General features: G+C 44.2%; 2 protein-coding genes across 2 annotated transcripts in view; one reads left to right on the top strand and one right to left on the bottom strand.

Annotated features, from left to right (window-relative positions):
* Positions 1-1,197, bottom strand: part of RIMKLA (ribosomal modification protein rimK like family member A) — a 37,451-nt gene extending 36,254 nt beyond the window's left edge. Inside the window, exon 1 of the mRNA XM_002750693.5 lies at positions 882-1,197. Within this exon, the coding sequence (XP_002750739.1) occupies positions 882-1,044 (163 nt within the window). The 5' untranslated portion in view covers positions 1,045-1,197. The remainder of the gene's footprint in view (positions 1-881) is intronic.
* Positions 1,043-21,276, top strand: LOC128928281 (uncharacterized). Its single transcript, XM_078333111.1, has 5 exons — positions 1,043-1,178; positions 1,232-1,445; positions 3,698-3,755; positions 6,595-6,708; positions 21,086-21,276. The coding sequence occupies exons 1-4, from the start codon at positions 1,043-1,045 to the stop codon at positions 6,631-6,633; spliced, it is 447 nt and encodes a 148-aa protein (XP_078189237.1). The 3' UTR covers positions 6,634-6,708; positions 21,086-21,276.
* Positions 21,277-22,461: the final 1,185 nt, after the last annotated feature.

Here is a 22,461-nt window from a genome sequence, read left to right as displayed (position 1 = left end):
AATGCGAACAGTATCCCAAGATGCACCCTGAACTGGGCACAAACCCTTTTGAGTCTTGACTCCCTGAAGTTGTTGGATGACTTCAGTGGAGCCCCAAAGGCACTCAGACAGCAAGCCGGGGGAGTTTTCTGCGTCAGGGATTCCTAAATCAGAGAGGCCTTGTATTAAGGATATGTGAAAAAATAATTACTCTTTTGAGGTCAGATCCACAGATGACAACCAAGTCTTACCCACAAAAGTCTCCTGAACACAGCAGTGGAGTGATCAGTGAGGCCAGAACGGTCTGTACCTGAAATCCCGGCTCTTCTGGAATCAGAATTCAACACTGCTAGGGAGAAGGATGAGTTAAACCCATCAAAGGTCTACACTCTCACTTTACACTCCAGAAGTCACTCCAATCTTTCTCAGATTTCCCCCATATCTGGTTTTTTAAAGTACTGATGTTACACACTCCTAAAAAACTTTTTAAAACAGTCATCTTAATCGTAATTTTGTAAATCTGGTGTGGGTTTCTAGAGATCTCAGAGTCTAAACTGTGAAGGTATTGATGCAAGCAGGATTTGCCCATTTGAGGCTTAACTGCCTGATTTTCCTAGGACACCCGGGCGGCTTCAGGTGAATTTGGGTTTCTCACAAAACGAAGTCCCCTAAGTAAATTAAATCGCGTTCTCGAATCTTGCCCTCGGGGCAGGTGGTGGTGGTTAAAGAAGCTATGAAGGTTAGCAGCTTTCTCCAACCCCAAGAAGTCTCTCAGACGGAGAGCGGCCGGTGTGCCAGCCCGAAGGAGACTCGGCTGCAGGAGGCCAGACAAGCGCTCCCACCCGGCCGGCTCTCGCGGACACCGGGCGCCTCCCTGCCCTCCCGGGGCCCGCCTCGCTCACCGAGGTGGCCGCCGACGACGGTGACGGCGATCTGGTCCATGAGCACCGCCCGGAAGCGCACGTCCTGCTCGGAGCAGCGCTGTCGGAGGGCGCGCAGGATCTGCACCTGCGGGTAGTCCTCGCGGATGCGCCGGTCAGTCAGGAACCAGAGCTGGGAGCACATGGCGGCCAGGGCGAAGAGCCCCGCGCGGCGCGGGGCAGCGCGGACCCCTCGGCGCCCCGGGCCGCTCGCTCAGCAGGGCGAGCGGAGGGGCTGCCGGCGTCCGGGGCGAGCGCGCCACGGCTCCGCTCCCGCGGGTGCGCCAGGCGCCTCTGCAGCCCTGACCCAGCGAATCCGCCCGGCCACTCAGCGCCGCCGCCGGCCCCGCCAGCCAATCAGCGCGCGGCGGCGGGCGCTGGCGGCTGCAGAGGCGGCCCTGGCGGGCGGCGCCGGGAAAGGGCGGCGGGCCGGGGGCCTGCGGCTGCCGGGGAAAGGACCCAGGATTTCGGGGTTCCGGCGAGCGAGCCCCCGGCGAGCGCAGGCGAGGCGGAGGACGGTAGCCCCGGCAGGCCCCCGACCCCCCGGTGGGCATGGCGCTGCGGACTGGGGTGGAACGGCCGGAGCGGGAGGGAACGGGGCGGCGGCCCTTTGCGGCTCGGAGGGTTTCGGAGCTGACTGGCCAGGGATGCGCAGTGGGCGGCGGATGCGTCCCGGAGGCGATCCCGAGAGCTTGGGGGCTGGGGAACACAGGCGGGCGCCTGCTGAGCCCTGGTGAGGTAGGGCCTTGGGGACGTCCTAAAGGAGATTCCGGGGCCTGACGAAGGTCACACGGCCAGGCCCCCCAGTTGGACCCTTAAAGCCTTGGAAGGCTGAAATCTTAGCCTGAGGCCCCACGAGGGTGGGGGAGGATGTAGGAGAGGGGGAAGTTGAGTTTTAGCCACTTCCCATTCAGATAATTTGAAGGTGCATTTCTTGGGGTCTCAGATTTTCTTACAACGGACAGCCCCTCCTTGGTTGCAGCAGGTTTGAGCCTTCACAGCCTCGAGGTCATAAAAAATGGGGGGATAGAGACAGCAAACCATCATGGCATGTGTGTACCTATGCAACAATCCTGCCAGATCTGCACATGTACCGCAGCACTTAAAGTACAATTGAAAAAAAAAAAAAAACCTGACCTAGCATCCTTTTCAGTTAGAAGGACCACTGGCTGGTTTCCCTTCACCCCTCCCTTTCTCTCCCGGCCGTACAACTGAGTCATCTTTAAACACTGTCCTTGGTCCTGGCCAATTGCAAACCCTGCCTGCAGACAATAGAGTTTGAAGCCAAATTTTCCTCTCTAAATAAACTGCAGGATTGAAGTTAGCCATATTTGGAGATTGCATTTGCAATACCAGTTCATTAAAATATGTCTCTTTTTTTTTTCTTTTTTGGTTTTGGGAAGCAAGAGTAGTTTCAAGGTAGACCTAGCAATGGCAACTTAGAAATGGGGTAAATTGTCTCAGGAAAGACACAGGCTTCACTGTAAATAGTGTACAGGTGTGTGCATTTACTCTCTAAGATGAGCCTGAAGGAAAGTTCTGTATACTGGAATTTCAAAAATTCTTTCTCAAGCAATCTTAAGTAAATCCTTTGATGTTGCAAAATATCTCCTCCCCGCTCCTATGAATGTATTTTCTTAAAGTAATAGTAGTGCCCTATGGATTAGTAACTTTCAAAACTGTTTTCTGGCAGAAGACAAAATTACAACAAATGTAGTTATAGATTGAATTGGTTTTTGAGATTCATGAATTGAGGTAGCCTCCATTCTACAAAACAGAATAAGAATCTCCACTGGGCAATGGTAGAAGAGTGGGTTTTAAAAGAGGGGAACAAGGAAACAGAACAATGGAAAAATTGCTGATTGGTTAACATCAGGCTACTTCAGGTTACTTTTTTTGGTGAGGGTTAAAGCAGTGGGGGGAACTTCCTAATTATGCTGATTCAGGTAAACTGGAATCTCCTGTTTTCAGGAAAAACTGGTCTGTTGTAGGATGTCTCTCAAGTTTCAGTTTGATTATGTGGCATTTAGCAGGAGGGACTTGATTTGGTTTGGTCTCGTCTGTTTCGGCCTAGTGCAAAAGCTCAGACCAAAAGAGTGGCCTCCCATAATTTTTGTTTAACCCTTCATTAGCTTGGGCACTAGAACCTCTATGTTCTACATTGGCCTTTTCCTTGATATTTCATGTTATATATATATTTTTGACCCTGGCTTCTACAGTATAGTGTCACCCATAGGATGTCTGTAAGATGATCAGAACCTTAGTTTTCTGGAACAATAATTTACTAAAAGATATAAGTCTGTAAATTTAAATGGGTTAAATTTAAATTTAAATGGGTTACTTATAACCCATTTTCAAAGCAATCCACACTAGAATGTTTAAGTTAACTGCAAATGGCTATTGAGGTCCATAAAAGCCAGGCTTGAGGAGAGCAGAGTCTGAGGATGGGATCCAGATGTTGCTTTCTCTGACTCCCTCAGCAAGAGCTCATTCCTGCCTCTGTGATCTCCCCTTCTCTGGATGGGACACAGAGACCTGGGACAGGAGCATATCCAGTTAGGACACATGTAGTTCCAGTATTCTTTTATATCACCAGAATTCCTCAAACACAGAGGCAGCTTTTCCAGGTACAGGTGTGCTTTCTAAGATATATGACTTTATGGAATATTTCTCCATAGATGACTCCCAAATTCAAATTTAACCTTGATGTTTCCTGAGTTTTGGGATTTAAAAGGATGCTGTTGTGCCATCACCTCAATGTCCCTAGGCTAAACTCATTATTTTTGCCTCCATTCCAGGTTCAAATGCTTAAATAAAAAGGAAAATGGATTATCTCATATAACAATAAACCTGGAGGTAGGTAGGTTAGGATTCTTTTTTTTTTTTTTTTTTTCTGAAACAGTCTTACTCTGTCATTCAGACCTGGAGTACAGTGGCATGATCTCAGCTCAGTGCAACCTCCACCTCCCAAGTTTGAGTGACTCTCCTGCCTCAGCCTCCTGAGTAGCTGGTATTACAGGAATGTGCCCCTATGTCCAGCTAATTTTTAAATGTTTGGTGGAGATGGGGTTTCACCATGTTGGCCAGGCTGGTCTTGACCTCTTGACCTCAAGTGATCCGCCCACCTCATCATCAGTGACACAGACTCTTTCCATGTTTTCATTCTGACAGCCTTGGGCTAGTGCCCCTGATAGCTACAAAATGGCTGCCACAATTCAAGCTGACGCAGACCTACATGCAATGTCCAGCAGAAACAGAGAGACTTATTTCTTCCTGTGTGTCTGTTTTTAATCAGCAAGGAAATCTTTTCTCAGAATCCTTCAAACAGACTTTCTGGTCTCATATGCCCATGTCTAGGCCAGTTACAAGCAAAGAAAAGGAAAATATCATAAATGGCTTAAATTCATATGGTTCATTCCTTAGGGCTGAGAATTAGACCCCCTTCCTCCAAGCACATGGTCATGAAGAGGTGGGTGAACTGGGAACAAATTAGGGTTATCTTAGGAGGATTGAAAGGAAAATAGATGGCTGGGCACAGTGGCTCATGCCTGTAATCCCAGCACTTTGGGAGGCCAAGGTCGGTGTATGACTTGAGGTCAGGAGTTCGAGACCAACCTGGCCAACATGGTGAAATCCCATCTTTACTAAAATGAAAAAAAATTACCTGGGTGTGGTAGCGCAAGCCTGTGATGCCAGCTACTTAGGAGGCTGAGGCATGAGAATCGCTTGAACCCAGGAGATGGAGGTTACAGTGAGCTGCAATTGTGCCACTGCACTCCGGCCTGGGCGACAGAGTGAGCTGCCATCTCAAAAAAAAAAAAAAAAAAAGGAGAATAGCTGTTGGGAGGATAAACAATGGTGCTTCATATAGGTGACAATATGGTAAATGTATCTGTCAGGATAAGCTAGGTTAGGCTGTGGTGACAGGTGATCCCAAGAGGGCTTACGACAATGAAGTCTTATTTCTGAAAATATCCTTGTACATGGTAGGGCAGTATGGCTATCCTCTAGGTTTTATTTTTGTGCCAGGACCCAGTCTGATAGAGCTATCTTTATTTTTTTTCAGAGAGGAGATCTTGCTTGTTGCCCAGGCTAAAGTGCAGTGGTATAATCATAGCTCACTGCAGCCTCGACTCCTGGCTCAAGCAATCCTCCCACTTTAGCCTCCTGAGAGGGTAGGACTATGGGTGTGCACCACTATGCCCAGTTGATGTTTTTCTTTTTTTGTAGAGATGGGGTCTCACTATGTTACCCAAGCTGATCTTGAACTCCTGGCCTCAAGTGATCCACCTGCCTCAGTTCCACAAAGTGTTAGGATTACAGATGTGAGCTACTCCACCCAGACCAGAGCAGTCTTTATCTGGAACATATTGGTTTCTCATGGAAGAAAGAAAGTGATTATGATGAACCACACACTGGCTCTTAATACTTGTGCCTAGAACTTCGACATGGTCCACTCACATTTTCTTGGCCAGACCAAGTTCACCTGGCCACACCTGATGTCAATGGAGTAGGGAAAATATAATCCTTCCCTGGGAAATGCAGCAAAAATTTCTGAACAATTGTGACTGTATACAGTCTGCTATAATCAAAGACCAGAAATAGCCAAATCCTGCTCTGCCAATCATCCCTCCTCTCCTCAGGCTTCCCAGGGGAACTCTATCGAAGAAAAATTGGAGTAGAAACCAAAGGATCATTTTATTCATAGCTGAGCTAGCACCCAGCAACCTCTAGAGCAGAGCTCTGCAAAAATATGGAGTCAAATTGCATGGCTTAGGTTTAAGGCTGAAGTGATGCTTCCTAATTCCCTGCCCCACCCTCCCCACACTGTAAGATTTGGGACCAGTATGCTTAGGCACGCCTATGGAAAGAGATGGGAAGGTGAGCAGGTCTGCAAAGCAGACCAGCTTTACTCATCCAAGTGTGTGCTAAATGAAGATGGGTCTGGGCCTACTCAGAAGGAAATGAAGGCCAAGTGCAGTGGCTCATGCCTGTAATCCCAGCACTTCGGAAGGCCAAGGCAGTTGGATCACCTGAGGTTAGGAGTTCGAGACCAGCCTGGCCAACAGGGCAAAACCCCGTCTCTACTAAAGATAAAAAAATTAGCCAGGCATGGTGCAGGCACCATGTAGTTCCAGCTATAGTTTCAGCTACTGGGGCGGCTGAGGCAGGAGAACTGAACCCAGGACGTGGAGGTTGCAATGATCTGAGATCTCACCATTGCACTCCAGCCTGGGCGACAGAGCGAGACTCTGTCTTAATTTTTAAAAAAAGCTGGGTGCAGTGGCTCATGCCTATAATCCCAATACTTTGGGAGGCCGAGGTGGGCAGATCAGCTGAGGTCTAGAGTTCGAGAGCAGCCTGACCGACATGAAGAAACCTAGTCCCTACTAAAAATACAAAATTTGTCAGGTGGGCATGGTGGCGCATGCTTGTAATCTTAGCTACTTGGGAGGCTGAGGCAGGAGAATTGCTTGAACCCAGGAAGTGGAGATTGCGGTGAGCCGAGATCGTGCCATTGCACTTCAGCCTAAGCAACAAGAGTGAAAACTCCGTCTCCAAAAAAGAAAAACAAGAAGGAAATGGGGAATAACCCTTTAGCACAAAGTGGCCCCAACCACTAGTGTGGACTAATTAATATCCTGGTTTGATATTGCAATATAACAAGGAATATATATTTTGTCTTTGTCCCCAGCTCCTCACTGTATCTCCTAATATCTTTGTAATTTCCTAAGTGATTGGAGCTATAGGAGCAACTTTTCCTGAAATATTGGGCTTAGTTCCTGGCTCCTGAAACAGGTCCAGAATGGTAAGTTGTATTATTATTTTTTGTTTGTTTTCTTTTCTTTTTTTTTTTTTGTGACGGAGTTTCTCTCTTGTTACCCAGGCTGGAGTGCAATGGCGTGATCTCGGCTCACTGCAACCTCCGCCTCCTGGGTTCAGGCAATTGTCCTGCCTCAGCCTCCCGAGTAGCTGGGATTACAGGCACACGCCACCATGCCCAGCTAATTTTTTGTATTTTTAGTAGAGACAGGGTTTCACCATGTTGACCAGGATGGTCTCGATCTCTTGACCTTGTGATCCACCCGCCTCGGCCTCCCAAAGTGCTGGGATTATAGGCATGAGCCACTTTGTCCAACCTAAGTTGTGTTATTCTTAACAAGCCTCCTTCAACTACACCTGAGTTTATGTTAATAAGGTGACTTTTGGAAATCTCCAAAAGATGAGAAGCTGTTTACCAGAGGAACCAACCATGTGACTAGAGAGTTGGAACTTTCAACCCCACCCACTCACTCACCACAGCCTCTAGAGAGAGGAAAGGGGTTGAAGGTTAAGTTGATCACCAGTGGCCAATGATGTAATCAATCATTCTTATTTAAAGAAGCCTCCATAAAAACCTTGTGATAGGAGCTATAGGAGCATCTTTTCCAAGAGCTTCTGGGTTGGTGACTACATCAAGGTGCTGGGAGGTAGTGCACCTGGAAAGGGCATGGAAGTTTCACGTTCCTCACCCCACACTTTGCCTATCCATCTCTTCCAAGGTTGTTCCTAAATGGTATCCTTTATGATAAACTAGAATACATAAGTGAAGTATTTCCCTGACTTCTGTGAGCCATTCTAGCAAATTTTTTAAAAATTTATATGATAGATAAGGTCTAGCTTTGTCACCCAGGTTGGAGTGCAGTGATATAATCACAACTCATTGCAGCCTCAACCTCCTGGGCTCAAGCGATCCTCCTGCCTCAGCCTTCCAAGTAGCTGGGACTGCAGGTATGTGCCACCATGCCCAGCTAATTTTTTAAAATAATTTTTTTGTATAGATGAGGTCTTGCTATATTGCCCAGGCTGGCCTCAAACTCTGGCCTCAAGCAATCCTTCCACCTCAGTCTCTCAAGGCAGTAGGATTACAGGTATGAGCCACCACACCTGCCCATTATAGCAAACTATTGAACCCCAGGAGGGGGTTATAGTAAGCCCCAATTTATAAGCAGTCAGTCAGAAGCACAGGAGGCCCAGCCTTGTGACTGGCATTTGAAGTGAGGGCAGTCTTGTGGGACCAAGCTCTTAACTTGTAGCATCTGATGCTAGCACCAGTAGATAGTGTCAGAATTGAATTGAATTGATTGTAGGACACCCAGTTGGTATAGGAAAAGAATTGGAGAATTGTTGAATTTGGTGTCAAAAGAATTTGGTGTCAAAAGTGTTGTGTGAGCACATTAAAAAAAATAGATCTAGGCTGGGTGTAAGTAATTCCAGAACTTTGGGAGGCTAAAGTGGGTAGATCACCTGAGGTCAGGAGTTTGAGACCAGCCTGGCCAACATGGCAAAACTTTGTCTCTATTAAAAATACAAAAATTAGCCAGCCATGGTGGTGGGCACCTGTAGTCGTAGCTACTCAGGAGGCCAAGGTGGGAGGATCGCTTGATCCCTGGAGGTGGAGGTTGCAGTGAGCCAAGATTGCACCATCGCACTCCAACCTCGGCAACAGAGCAAGACTTATTCTCAAAAAAAAAAAAATATATATATATATATTTCCTTTTGCCTGGGCTCTGACGAATCAGGTTAGTAACTCCTTCCTTCTGAACATAGCCATAAGAGGATAGGGCAGAGAAGATAATTCCTGTGTTCCCACATTTTGTTCTCTCTTAATCCATTGGGAAGATGGGTGGAATATTCTCCTACCAAACAATATGTGCATTGTCTAATTGCTTCCCTATCTAGACTAAACCTCTCAAGGTCAGGGGCCAATGCATCATGCATACTGTTTCTACATGTGGTAGGTACTCAGAATCTGTTGGTAACAATAGTGGTTGTCATTTAAGAAACATCATTGCAAGTTCAGTTTACAAAACTGTGGCCAATACAGATATACCAGGCTAGCGTAACCTGGGGTTTTGGGGCTTTATTTCTTATCTTTCTTTCAACTTTCACTATATATTGGCATAGAAGGGCACTGAGATAAGGGTCTGGACAGTAGAAAGAAAGAATATCTTTATAAACATTACATATGTCCCCAAGAAGATGGATCTGCCAAGTATATAGAAGATCAAAATTCAAATTACCTCAATAAATTAAAGAAATGGTCATCAATAGCAGGCTAAAATGCACTAGAGTAATTGGATTGTTTGTAACAGAAAGGATAAATGCTTGAGGGGATGGATAACTCATTCTCCATGATGTGATTATTTTACATTGCATGCCCATATCAAAACATCTCATGTATCCCACAAATATATATGCCTACTATGTACCCACAAAAATTAAAAATTTTAAAACTTACATTAAATGCACTAGGATAAATGGAAAAGTGGTATAATTAAGGAGTGAAAAAAAAAAGCATCACACAGCCGGGCACGGTGGCTCACACCTGTAATCCCTGCACTTTGGGAGGCCAAGGCAGATGGATCACCTGAGGTCAGGAGTTGAAGACCAGCCTGGCCAACATGATGAAACCCCGTCTCTACTAAAAATATAAAAAAAACAGCTGGATGTGGTGACAGTCACCTGTAATCCCAGCTACTCAGGAGACTGAGGCAAGAGAATTGCTTGAACCTGGGAGGCAGAGGTTGCAGTCAGCTGTGATTACTCCACTACGCTCCAGCCTGGGCAACAAGAGCAAAACTGTCTCAAAAAAAAAAAAAAAAAAAAAAAAACAAGCATCACAGGATGCTTGTTAGAATTCAAGGGAAAAACTGACCACACAGAAACGTGGCCAAGAAAGGCCTGATATATGTGGCAAACCAGTAATGGAACGCATAGAAAAGTTGAGGGCTATATTAATAGAAACCTGGGAAGCCAGATTAATCTTCATATCTCTGAAACTTTGCAGTGTGTGGCACACGGTGGATATTGATACATAGTTATTGAAAAAACAAAGTGTGACCTTGACTTTGGTCAAATCATTTATGCTGTTTTCTGCCTCTGAAAACATTCATGTAACTAATTCCTGTTCACTCTTCAAGACCCAGCTTAAACACAACTTGTTCCCTGTTGCCTTCCCTAAAATCCACCTCAACTCCAGCTAGAAGAAAGGGTTCCAATTCTGAATTCTTGTAAGCATTTAATAACTGCAAGCAATTATTCTAGTAATGGGCACTCAGTGATTGCATATTGGGTGAATGGTAAGTCTTAGATTATGGCAATGCAATCTACATAATTTTTAAATCATAAAATTAATAAGTAAAGGAGAGTGTGTACAGTTCCAGAAGTTTTAATCCCTGGCACTATCTCTGACTTCCCTTGCTCTAGTTTCTTTTTTCAGATGTTGCATGTAATCCAGATGTCAGCGTCATCCTCTTATTCAAGCTCACACCCGCTATGTCCTCTCATACAAGGACATTAGAGAACCAGGCAGAATTCACTGAAGTGGAGACACAATTTACATCATGTAGCTTGCAACAATTCATTTAGTAATCCTCCTAAAAACTGCTTTATTAGAGTACTCTCTCTGGTTCTGCTACTAGAGTATTTTTTTTACCCAAAGCCTCCAGCTTTGCTGCTCTTAACTCTCCCACTCCAGAGCCCTTCCAAATTCCTCAGCCCTTCATTACTCAGAGGAAAACATTTTATCCCAGCTCCTACTTCCTAAAGTGCACCCTGGTCAAATTACTGTGTTCAGTAAAACAGAAGGTCTTCCAATTAGAGTACCCATCCTCTTCAGAAAACAGAGAGGATTATGTTTTCCTTTCTGCAAACATAATTTACACAAAATGACTAAGTGGGGTTAGTCAAGGAAGTCTTATTGGCAGGCTTGTTGGAGTCAGCTTTTGAAGGTGGCAGTAGACATAGTTTTGCAGGGTGGAGTGCAAAGAAGGCATTCAGGTGGTTGCTGGCTGCAATCCTGCTCTGGATGAACTTGGCTCCTAGAACCAGTTTATGGTTTTCAAGGGGCTTTTCCTATCTCTCCTGAGACAAGGCTGCATAGTTGTTTATCTTACTATCTGCCAGCCTTAGCTTCACTCAGCTGTAATCATTGAGGATAGACATTTGTTATCTCAGCCTTTCCTGTCCCCTTAGCCATTTCTGACCAAGTCAGGAATTCGATTACTGTGTCTCCTTCCCTTCCATGTTAGGATACAGCCTATGCTGCCATAACACAGACTCCCCAAAAGACAATGACTCAATAAGAAGTTTATTTCTGTCTCACTTAATAGTTCAGTAAGGTGGATGTCTCATTATACAGACAGCTCTGCTCCACTTGTTCATCCTGGAACCCAGGTTTCTTTCATTTTACTGTGGCACCTACTCCAGGATGTGGTCATTGTTTGCATGGTTGAGCCTTGCTCACTTGGTCACATCTGTGTCCACACCTCTGGAAGGAGAAAGAAGGGAAAGAGAAAGTGGAGAGCAAGTAGCTTCCTTTTAATGACATAATATCAAAGTAGCTTCCATTCACAACTCATTGGCTAGAACTTGGTCACATGATCACATCTGCAAGGAAGGTTGGATAACATATTCCCTAACTGGACAGACATATGCTGAGCTAAATTTAGTGGAGGAGAGAACAGTTTCCGTTACAAAAAGGAAGAGGAGAAATGATGACAGGGATGATGAGCAGTTTCCACTGTACTTCCCCATGTCCTGTGGAATAAACTTAGCATGGCATAAGAGACCCTATGGGACCTTCAGCTTTCCACTTTAGTAATATCCAATTACTTGACATGCCCTGAACTTGCTTTCCTGTCTTTCACCTCCATGACTGTTTATGATAAATTTTTCTCACCTTGCTTTGCCTACTCAAATCAGCTCAAATAACATCATCTCCAGCAAGTGTTCCTAAACCTCAGTCTGGGGCAAGTGACCCTTCTTTATGTTTTCATGGCACACTATGCATTCATCTCCCTTGGCACTTGACAAATTCTCCCACTACCTGCAAAAGTTTGAAACCATCTCCCTTTGGCTCTGTCACCATCTAGATCATAAGTACCTTGAGAGCAAGTGTGCTATGTCTTAGTCATATTTGCAGCTTTAGTACCTACTTTGAGCTGAATTCCTTTTGCCTACCAGTGGGTGAAAGATGTTGCATCATTGCCTGAGCCCTTGTGTGCTCACTGGGTTGTGGCTTTCATCTATAATTGCCAGGCTGTATTAGGGGGCATTCTTGTTCCCATTTGTTTGGAACTAGACTGATACTGCTGCTGATCTAGGATCCTGATCCTCTAGCTAGTCCTTGTGAATTTCCTCCTGTGAGGAGCCTAAAGCTTGTTTTTGTTACCCCAGGGGCTAGCTACTAAAGGGCAAGACTGCCATTTACTGCCTTTGATCTTGGAAGCTCTTGCTGCTAGGCTTCACCTGCTATGGATTTTCCTGTTACTGAGACCTGGGGGAACTCAGTTCTGGTTTATTGTCTTTGGACATTGAGGAATGATCCTTTAGCTAGATTATTTCCTGCCAGTTCTGCTCCTAGTGCGCTCTGGCCATTTTCCACTTGTCGCTCGGAAGACTCTATCCTGCCTGACTTGTGAATGATTTTTTTCCATTTTAAGATTGACAAGTATTATTGGTACCTTCTATTTCAAACTAACTGGTCCATGGTGAGAATGGATTAATAGCTTTGTGGCATATCACTGGCACAAAATGCAATTTGTACAGACTTTCTTTGGAGGTATACACACACACACATGCACACACATATTTTTTAATGTACATACTTGCTTAAAATATGAATAAGCATGCAAACCAATGTATTGAGAAGGTTATTCATATGGTAGATGTTCTTTATTTTATAAAATGACTTACTAGGAAGATCTTAGGAATTATTTTCTATCCTTTTTGGCATAACTTTGGTAATTGTTCAGCAAGGCAGAATTCCCAGGTCAGATGGATGATTTGGGCAGTCATGTAATCTACCCTTCCATATGACAAAGCTATGGATCAGAACAATGAGATTTAACCTTAAAAAGTCAGCAATTTAGTCAGATTGTCAAAAGAACTTGGTAATATCCAGGGAACTAAGAGGCAGGGAACTCTAGCATTTTTGATGAACTCAAGATGAATTGGTAATTTGTCATGAACTGAAAATTCTCAATTCCAAAAGTTCATGGAAGAGTCACAGATAGGTCCCACCTGGGTAGCTCGAGTGCCCAGAACCCTTCCAAGTTTCCCTGCCTGTATTAGAAGTTATTCATTTACAAATGAAAGAAATGCAATCTAAACTCGCATAAGCAGAAAGGGAGTGTACTGACTCACAGTCCTTGGAAGGTTAGGAATGCACTTCAGTCACAACTAGATCCAGAGACCAAAATACATTTTCCAAATTGGCCTTTCTTATTTTTTTCAATCCCAACCTTCTTATTCTTCATTGATCCTATTCTCTTTTATAGGAGTTGCCCTCTTCCACAGGGTGGGGAAGATAGCCCTTATTCACATTCTAAATGTTCTTTATCTGGAAGGCCAGGTAACTTTTCTTGTATCTCCAGATGAAAAAATTCCCAGGAAGAACTTTGATTGGCCTGACTCAAGTCACATTCTACCCCTGGACTAGTCACTGTGTCCAAGAGTACAGGGTATGACTGGCTGGGCCCTGTGGCTGGGAAGTAGGGTGGTATAACCAGCAGCCTCGTCAGACTCAGGATTCATGTGGGTCTGGGCAGACAAAATCAGAGATACCTGTCACACTCTCCTTTCCAATGCTTGAGACTCTCCAGTAAATATCTCACATATTCCCACAAAACAGCCCAGGCTTCACTTCGTACTTCTGCTTGTTTCTACTCTTGATGTTTGCACTGACCACTGCTTGCTTTTAGTGTGGACACCGGCTTTGTGGTTCCCTTAGGCTGCCACTAAAACCACTTAGCTGGGCCATGTTGGCCACTTTGCTGCTCAGGCCACTGCTTGTGCTGACTTTGTTTCCCAGACTTCCTCTCAGTAGTCTATTTGGAGAAGTGCCCTTGGGCATCTCAGATACTTTGGTAGGGACTAGTGTATGCAGTTGTGTTATTAGGAACGGTTAGGTTGTATCAGTACATAAAGGCATCCCATGAGAGCAAACATGGGGACTGAAGTCTAGCATGAAATCCAGCTTACTAAACTATACACCCACCTTTATGTGTTGTCCAGGAAGAAGACATACTTTTTTTTTTATTTGCACAAGGGTACCAAGCCGCCATGCTTGGGGGAGAACATACTACTTGAGCTGATTCCAGCAAGCAAAGAAATATGAGAACGATTTACCGTAAACAGTCATGGAGATAAGACACAGAAAAGCATGTTCAGGGCATTTCAAGTAATTGGATATTATTATTATTATTTTATTTATTTATTTATTTTGAGATGGAGTTTCGCTCTCGTTACCCAGGCTGGAGTGCAATGGCGCAATCTCGGCTCACCGCAACCTCCGCCTCCTGGGTTCAGGCAATTCTCCTCCCTCAGCCTCCTGAGTAGCTGGGATTATAGGCACGTGCCACCATGCCCAGCTAATTTTTTGCATTTTTAGTAGAGACGGGGTTTCACCTTGTTGACCAGGATGGTCTCAATCTCTTGACCTCATGATCTACCCACCTCGGCCTCCCAAAGTGCTAGGATTACAGGCTTGAGCCACCGCGCCCGGCTGTAATTGGATATTATTAAAGTAGAAAGCTGAAGGTCCCATAGGGTCTTTTATGCCATGCTAAAAGGTTTATTCCACAGGTCATAAGGAGGTAACTTTTACTTTATTTTAATTAACTTATTTTTTTCAAGATGGAGTCTCACTTTGTCACCCAAGCTGGAGTACAGTGTGAATAAAACTATTTTGAATAATTGACCTTCACACTGATTTGCCAACTAAGTCGGTCCTGGATCTACAAACTAAACCCCTGGTGAAAACCACCAGAAATCAGAGGAGTCATACCCTTTACTTGGAAAAATTAATAGTAATTTGCTCTGTCCTTTCTTGCCTGGGAAGCTGACAACACACAATCAGTATTTTGCATTTATTTTGTCCTATCTTGCTGAAGCCTTCATATATATATATATATATATATATATATATATTTTTTTTTTTTAATCTTGAAGCCAACTGAAGGCTCCTAAGTTGCTGTTTATATTTGACCACATCAGATAATTTAGTTACATTCAGTAGATGAGAGTATACTGTATACAGCATAGGTTAGGTGGACTATAGAGGAGGCAGCATGGGTAGTAGGAAAGAAGCCGTTGAACTGGGAGACCCAACCTCTTGCCCTGCCTAGCACTAACTAGCTAGCATATGACATTAGAAAAGCCACTAAAACTGACTGGGCACAGTGGATCATGCCTGTAATCCCAGCTACTCGGGAGGCTGAGGCAGGAGAACTGCTTGAACCCAGGAGGCAGAGGCTGCATTGAGCTGAGATCACATCACTGCACTCCAGCCTGGGCAACAAGAGCAAAATTCTGACTCAAAAATAAAAACAAAAACAGAAAAGCCGCTAAAACCTCACTAGCCATCTGCAAAAAGAAATTTAAACTGGATAGCCTCTAAGGCCAGTTCTAAAATGCCGTCATTTCATAATCTCATTGGAAGTGTCACTAGGCTGTTTAAGAAACTCACAGACACCAGAGGCCAATGGCAAATCAGCTGAACTGAGCTAAATACCAAGAGGGAACAAGCCCAACCTGGTGATAACCAGAGGTGCAGTTGCAGTGTACACTTGTCTGCCAGGAAGATGTTTGATGTCTGGGCATGGGGCAATGAGAATTAGCACTGGAAAATATTTTAGTCATGGGTTCACTAAATGTTCTTTTCATTTAGTGAAGGTTTAAGGTACATCTAAACGTTCTCCATCAGTTGCTTTTTGCGGGGGAGCAAGTAGTATAATCATATCTCTAGGGAAATATATTCCAGAGACCTACATGGATGGTAAAGCTCTCTGTGGAACCTACAGAGGCTGTGCACAACTTTACAGTCAACTGGTAACACTAGCATAAATAATTATATTGTTAATCCTGGCTACTTAGGAGGCTGAGGTGAAAGGATTGCTTGAGGCCAGGCATTCAAGATGAGCCTGGGCAACATAGAGAGCTCTCCGTCTCTCCTAAAAGAAAAAAAAAATGATGTCGTTGTAGCTGTTCTGGATAGTTCCAAATGTGGCCCAAAGGTTACTGGCTATCCTCTGGCCTTGCTTGATTTGTGATGTTATTTATGTTCATAAGATATAATCTGTACTCTGTTGATGGCACAGCTTGGATTCCAGATACCCCCTTAGGTATCTACAAGAATAGGAGAGTGAGCCCTGGCCTAAAGGAGATACGACTAGGTCTGTATAATATGCATCACATCTCTAGAGACTGCTAACAAGCCATATGAGACACTTAAGAAGTCTTTCAGAATACCACCGTTTCCAAGAGATAGTACCTGTCTATGTACCAAGCCCTATGTTCCAGTAAAAGAGCCTGGGGCCAGGCATGGTGACTGATGTCTATAATCCTAGCATTTTGGGAGGCCAATGCAGAAGGATCTCTTGAGCCCAGGAGCTCAAGACCAGCCTGGACAACAAAGTGAAACCCCATCTCTACCAAAAAATATAATTTAAAAAATCAGCTGGGCTTGGTGGCGCATGCCTGTAGTCCCAGCTACTCAGGAGGCTGAGGTGGGAGGACCACTTGATACTGGGATGTTCAGGCTGCAGTGAGCTGTGATCATGCCACTGCACTCCAGCCTGGCTGGCAGAGCAAGTTCTTGTCAAAAAAATTAAAAAATAAAAAAAGCCTGAGAGTCAAGTCCTACAAGTCCTATGGCAAGCACTTACTTTCAGTTGACATTTATGTAACATGGCCTTGACTTCCCTGGGGAAAACTGCCCAAAGCTTAAGCCTTCTGGGGTGATCAATAACACTTCTCTTTTTCCATCCAAGTTCTGAACCATTCAATAAGACAAGAGCTGGCAGATTGGAGACCAAAATAACATATTTATTTTCATTACAGTAGAGAATGTGACTTACATGTGGGATTCAAATTGTTTTCTTAATGCCAAACCTCAGAGTTAGATGGTGCTATAGTTTGGATGTGTGTCCCACCCAAATCTCATGTTGAAATTCAGTGCCCAGTGTGGAGGTGGGGCCTGGTGGGGGTTGGTTGGATCATGGGGGCAGATTTCTCGTGAATGGTATTTAGTACAGTCCTCTTGGTACTGTCCTTGTGATAGTGAGTGAGTTACTGTGAGATTTGGTCTTTTAAAAGTGTGTGGCACCTCCCCACTCCCCCTTGCTCCTGCTTTTGCCATGTGATGTACCTGCTATCCCTTCACCTTCCACCATGATTGGAAGCTTCCCAAGGCCTCCTCAGAAGCAGGTGCTGCTATGCTTCCTGTATGGCCTGCAGAATGGTGAGCCAATTAAACCTCTTTTCTTTATAAATTAATTACCCAGTCTCAGGAATTTCTGTATAGCAATGTAAGAACAGACTAATACAGACTCTCTGTAGGGCTCCTCCATAAGGGAAGGACATTTAGATGACACACAACATGGAGTATCAGAGCAGAGAGCCCGCTAACTGTGGGCAGACGTACTCCCAAAGGGAAGGAGATGGGAAGGGGTTCTGCTGTACATGCCCAGTTTCTCTTTCCAAACCTACCAGTCAAATAAGTTGCTCCACATTCCCAATATTATGCTAAAAATACAGCTTTGCTAAATGGAAGGGAGCATTGCCCCACCCAGGTACCTTCCTTTCATTAACAAAATCCTAGATCTTTTTCTAGGCTCACAGGGGGCTCTAAAGTATCAGTAATGAAACAGTGCATTTCCCCCCTTTCGAAATCCATCTCTTGGGATAAAACAAATTAAGAACTCATAATACTAGGTAGAAACGTGCCCATGAGAGGTGCCATGGACAAAGAAGGAAATAGTGTGTTCATCCTGCCATCTTCCAACTGAGTCCCAGCGTACCTTCCTCCTTTGGAATGACGATGGTTGGCAAAAGTATAGTGATGGTAGCTCTTATTGGATAATGATTTGGCTGCTGCTGGATTTGTATTCTAGGGGTTTTGTTCTAAGGAAATCAAGAGTAGAGTGAGATCTTAGGACACCATTCAAGAATATGGAATTCAAGCCAGGTGCCGTGGCTCACGCCTGTAATCCCAGCACTTTGGGAGGCCAAGGTGGGCGGATCACAAGGTCAGGAGTTCAAGACCAGCCTGGCCAACATAGTGAAACCTCGTCTCTACTAAAAATACAAAAAAATAGCCGGGGGTAGTAGTGGGTGCCTGTAATCCCAGCTATTTGGGAGGCTGAGGCAGGAGAATTGCTTAAACCCAGGAGGCGGAGGTTGCAGTGAGTGGAGATTGTGCCACTGCAGTCCAGTCTGGATGCCAATGTGAGACTCTGTCTCAAAAAACAAAAAAACAAAAGACAAGAAAAAAAGAATATGGAATTCAACATGCCAACTGATACAAAATGAAGGATTTGTTTTTTATTGTCCATTATCCCATTGGCTGCTGCATCAGAAACCAGAATTCTTTCTTTTCTCTTTTGAGACAAGATCTCACTCTGTCATCCAGTCTAGAGTACAGTATAATTCGTTATTAATACAATACTGCAGTGGCTCCATCAGGGCTCACTGCAGCCATCATCTCCCAGGTTGGGTTCAAGTGATCCTCCCACCTCAACTTCCCAAGTAGCTGGTACAACAGGTGTGCACCACCATGACCAGCTAATTTTTAAAAATTTTGTTTTTGGTAGAGACAGGGTCTCACTATGTTGTACCCGTTGGTCTTGAACTCCTGGACTCAAGTGACCCTCCTGCCTCACCTCTCAAAATGTTGGGATTACAAGTGTGAGCCATAGTACTTGGCCTCATTCTTTTTTCTTTTTATATAAGCTTTGTATTTTGGAATAGTTTTAGATTTACAGAAAATTTAGATTTTGCAAAGATAATAGAGTTCCCATATGCCCCCTACACAATTTCCCCTACTAACATTGTATGTTAGTAAAGAATGTTTGTTAGAATTTGTGAACTAATATTGATATATTACTATCAGCTAAAGTCTACATCTTACTCCAATTTCCTTGATTTTTACCAAAAGTCTTTTTCCTGTTCCAGGATCCCATCCAGGATACATACACTTGTCATATTTCCTCAGGTTCCTCTTGGCTATGGCACTTTCTCAGACTTAACTTGTTTTTTGTAAACTTGATAGGTTTGAGGAAAATTGTCAGGTATTTTGAAGAATATCTCTCAATTGGATTTGTCTGATGGTCTGATGTTTTCTTCATGATTACACTGCGGGTATGGGCTTTTGGAAGGAAGACCACAGAGGGAAAAAGCCATTTTGATCACCTCATATCAAGGGTACCTGCTATTAAGGTGACTTATCACTACTGATGTTGACCTTGATCACCTGACTGAGAAAGTTTTCTTTCACTTGTAACTTTACAGTTACTTGTTTTCCTCCTTGCCATGCTGTGCTCTTTAGAAAAAAGTCACTATGCACCGCCCACACTAAGGAGTGAGGTGGTATGCTTACTTCCTTCAGGGCAGAGTATCTACATAAATTATTTTGAATTCTTTTGCATGGGAGATTCAGCTCTTCTCCCCCTTTTACTTATTCTTCAATCACTTATTTATTTCATTCAATGATGTCTGCTTTCATCCAATTGGCCATTCCCAACTGGCAAGAGAAATGAGAAATGCAGTTTTTCACATGGGCGCACTGTTCAGCATTTGGAAGGAAAGAGTCACCCTGGATTTTGTGGGTATTTATTTGGTACACTGGATTATAATCCAATACTAATTTGTTTATTTTGGTGCTCGAATTGTTCCAGCTTTGGCCATTGAGAGTTATTTCAGTTGATTCCTGTTTCTCTTTAACATATCCCCATTGTTGTGTTACTGTGGTTTTTTGTTTTCCTTAGTTTATGTTGATTTTTAGCATTTCCTTATTTCTGGCACCATGCTTCAGATTCATCTTGTATATTTTCTGTCCTAATTTTGGAACTAGCCATTTCTCCAAGGGCCAGGGTTCTCTTTCCAAACTTAGCAGTCAAATAAGTTTGTTCCTTGATGTGCATAATTGCATTTAAAACAAACTCCTTAGAAAGTAGTAAGGTTAGCCAGGGTGCGGTAATCACAGCACTTTGAGAGGCGGAGGTGGGCGGATCACTTGAGGCCAGGAGTTCCAAACAAGCCTGGCAAACATGGCTAAATCCTGTCTCTACTAAAAATATGAAAATTAGCTGGACATAGTGGTGGGCACCTGTAGTCCTGATTGCTCAGGAGGCTGAGGCATGAGAATCATTTGAATCTGAGAGGTGGAGGTTGCAGTGAGCTGAAATCGCACCATTGCACTCCAGCCTGGGTGATGGAGTGAGACTCCATGTCTCTCACACACACACACGCGCACGCACACGTGCGCGAAATAAAAGAAAAAAAAGAAAGAAAGTGGTGAGGGAGGTTGAGAGGAGAATGGGGTCTCACTCTGTTGCCCAAGCTGGTCTCCAACTCCTGGCCTCAAGTGGTCCTCCCATCTCAACCGCCCAAAGTTGGGATTACAAGTGCTTGACCCAGTTGTATGACTCTGAAGACCTTACTTAACTGAATAATTTGTAAGAAATTACATGTGGTTGTTTGTAGAAGATAATAATTAAAGCAACTTAAATAAAAAAGAGGCGTATATCTTCCTCAGAATAAAGAAGAACAGAGTTAGGCGTTCGGGTTGGTGTGGCTGCTCCTTGGTCATTAAGCATCCAGGTTCCCCCTTTCCATGTGCTCTGCCATCTTTAGCACACGCCTTCATGTTCTACGTTACTCTTGGTTCAATATGGCTTTTGAAACTCTAACCACCTCATCTGCCTGCCTTCCAAGCAGCAGAAAAGACGAAGGGAAGAAGGGCAATAATGACAGCTTTCCAGGAAGCCTACCCAGTGACTTCTGCTTACATCTACTTGACTACTTTTATCTGTAAGAGAAAAGGAAATGTAGGTTTTTATCTGGGTACATTGCTCAGGATTCTGAAGGGGAGGATCACATAGGATTCTGCGGCAGAGATGCCTAAGTGATTCTTTTTCTTTTAGTGATAGAAACTTTGCCACACCTATCTGCCACTAATCTTAACCTTGACACTAACACCTGACCATTGAGATATAGGCTATATTATGCAGTCTCCCTTGAAGTTAGTTGTGGTCAGGTAACTGTTCTTTCTTAACAATGGGATGTGAGCTGAAGCTTTTGTGTGCAATTTTTTAGAAAATGAAACTGCCTGTCTTTCATCCAACTTTCCTTCCTCTCCACAGGCTGGGGTGTAGATGTGTGGTGATGAGTCAGCTTTTTCTGTATAGAAGAGGACCACATTTTAGATGATGATGGAGTAACCAGACGGAAGGTACCATGTCCCTGGATAACTCTGTAACCTGCCAACCTAGATTTCTGCCTGCCCCTGTTGTATTTTGTGGGAGAGAAATAAACCTCCACCTTGTTCAAGTCACTTTATTTTGGTATGTCTTTGTTATAGCCCAGCCTATATGTGAATACAGCCATTTTCTGTGCCTTGGTTAATTTTTCTGTAAGATGGCAATGGAATTATGTACTCTACAGGGTTGTTGTAAGAGTAAGAAATAAATAAGACGCCGGGTGTGGTGGCGCATGCCTATAATCCCAGCATTTTGGGAGGCTGAGGCGGGTGGATCACCTGAGGTTAGGAGTTCCAGACCAGCCTGACTAATATGTGAAATCCCGTCTCTACTAAATACAAAAAGTTAGCCAGGTGTGGTGGCACATGCCTGTAAGCTACTTGGGAGGCTCCAGCGGGAGAATTGCTGAACCTGGGAGGCGGAGGTTGCAGTGAGCTGAGATCGTGCCATTGCACTGCAGCCTAGGCAACAAGAGTGAAATCCACCAAGAAAGAAAGAGAGAAAGAGAGAAAGGAAAGCAGGCAGGCAGGCAGGCAGCCATCTGGGCCATGGCTATTATATATAATAGTTATTAGCATGGGTTTCAAGAAGCTGATTAAACCACTTGGAGGAAATAGGCAGGATGCCACCCCACCAGTATAACAGAGAAATATTATATGCAAGTCAATCCTTGATATAGCAGCAAAAGCATAAGAACAATAAATATCTTGGACTTAAATGTAAGTAAGCTAGTTGAAGTGTGTGTAGAAAAATAACCTAATGCATTCTCTCTCTCTCTTTGGAGTCAGGGTGTCGCTCTTGTTACCCAGTGGTGCTATCATTGCTCACTGTAGCCTCGACTTCCTGGGCTCTAGTGATTCTTCCATCTCAACCTCCCAAGTAGCTTAGATGACAGGTGTGCACCACCACACCTGGCTAACTTTTTGTATTTTAAGTAGAGACAGGGTTTCATCATGTTGCTTAGGCTGGTCTCGAACTCCTGGACTCAAGAGATCCAGCTACCTCGGCCTCCCAAAGTGCTGGGATTACAGGTGTGAGCCACATACCTGGTTGCTTTTTCTTTTAATAATTTGGATTATTTACCTGCCGCTCCTTTGCCTGCACTGTTACTGACTCAAAGTAGGGGAGGACTAATGCCATGTAGGAAGGAAAAGGGTATTTGGTAGAGGAATTCCTGAGAGACAGGAAGGAAAAGCAGGAAGTCTTCTGATAATTTGGGAAGAGCAGAGTGTGTGCATGAGACAAAGGAGTGGGAGGCC

This window comes from Callithrix jacchus, chromosome 7 (assembly GCF_049354715.1).
Source record: "Callithrix jacchus isolate 240 chromosome 7, calJac240_pri, whole genome shotgun sequence".
NCBI classification, from domain to species: domain Eukaryota; kingdom Metazoa; phylum Chordata; class Mammalia; order Primates; family Cebidae; genus Callithrix; species Callithrix jacchus.
The sequence above is the reverse complement of the archived record's forward strand: the minus strand, read 5'-3'. Positions and strand labels throughout refer to the sequence as shown.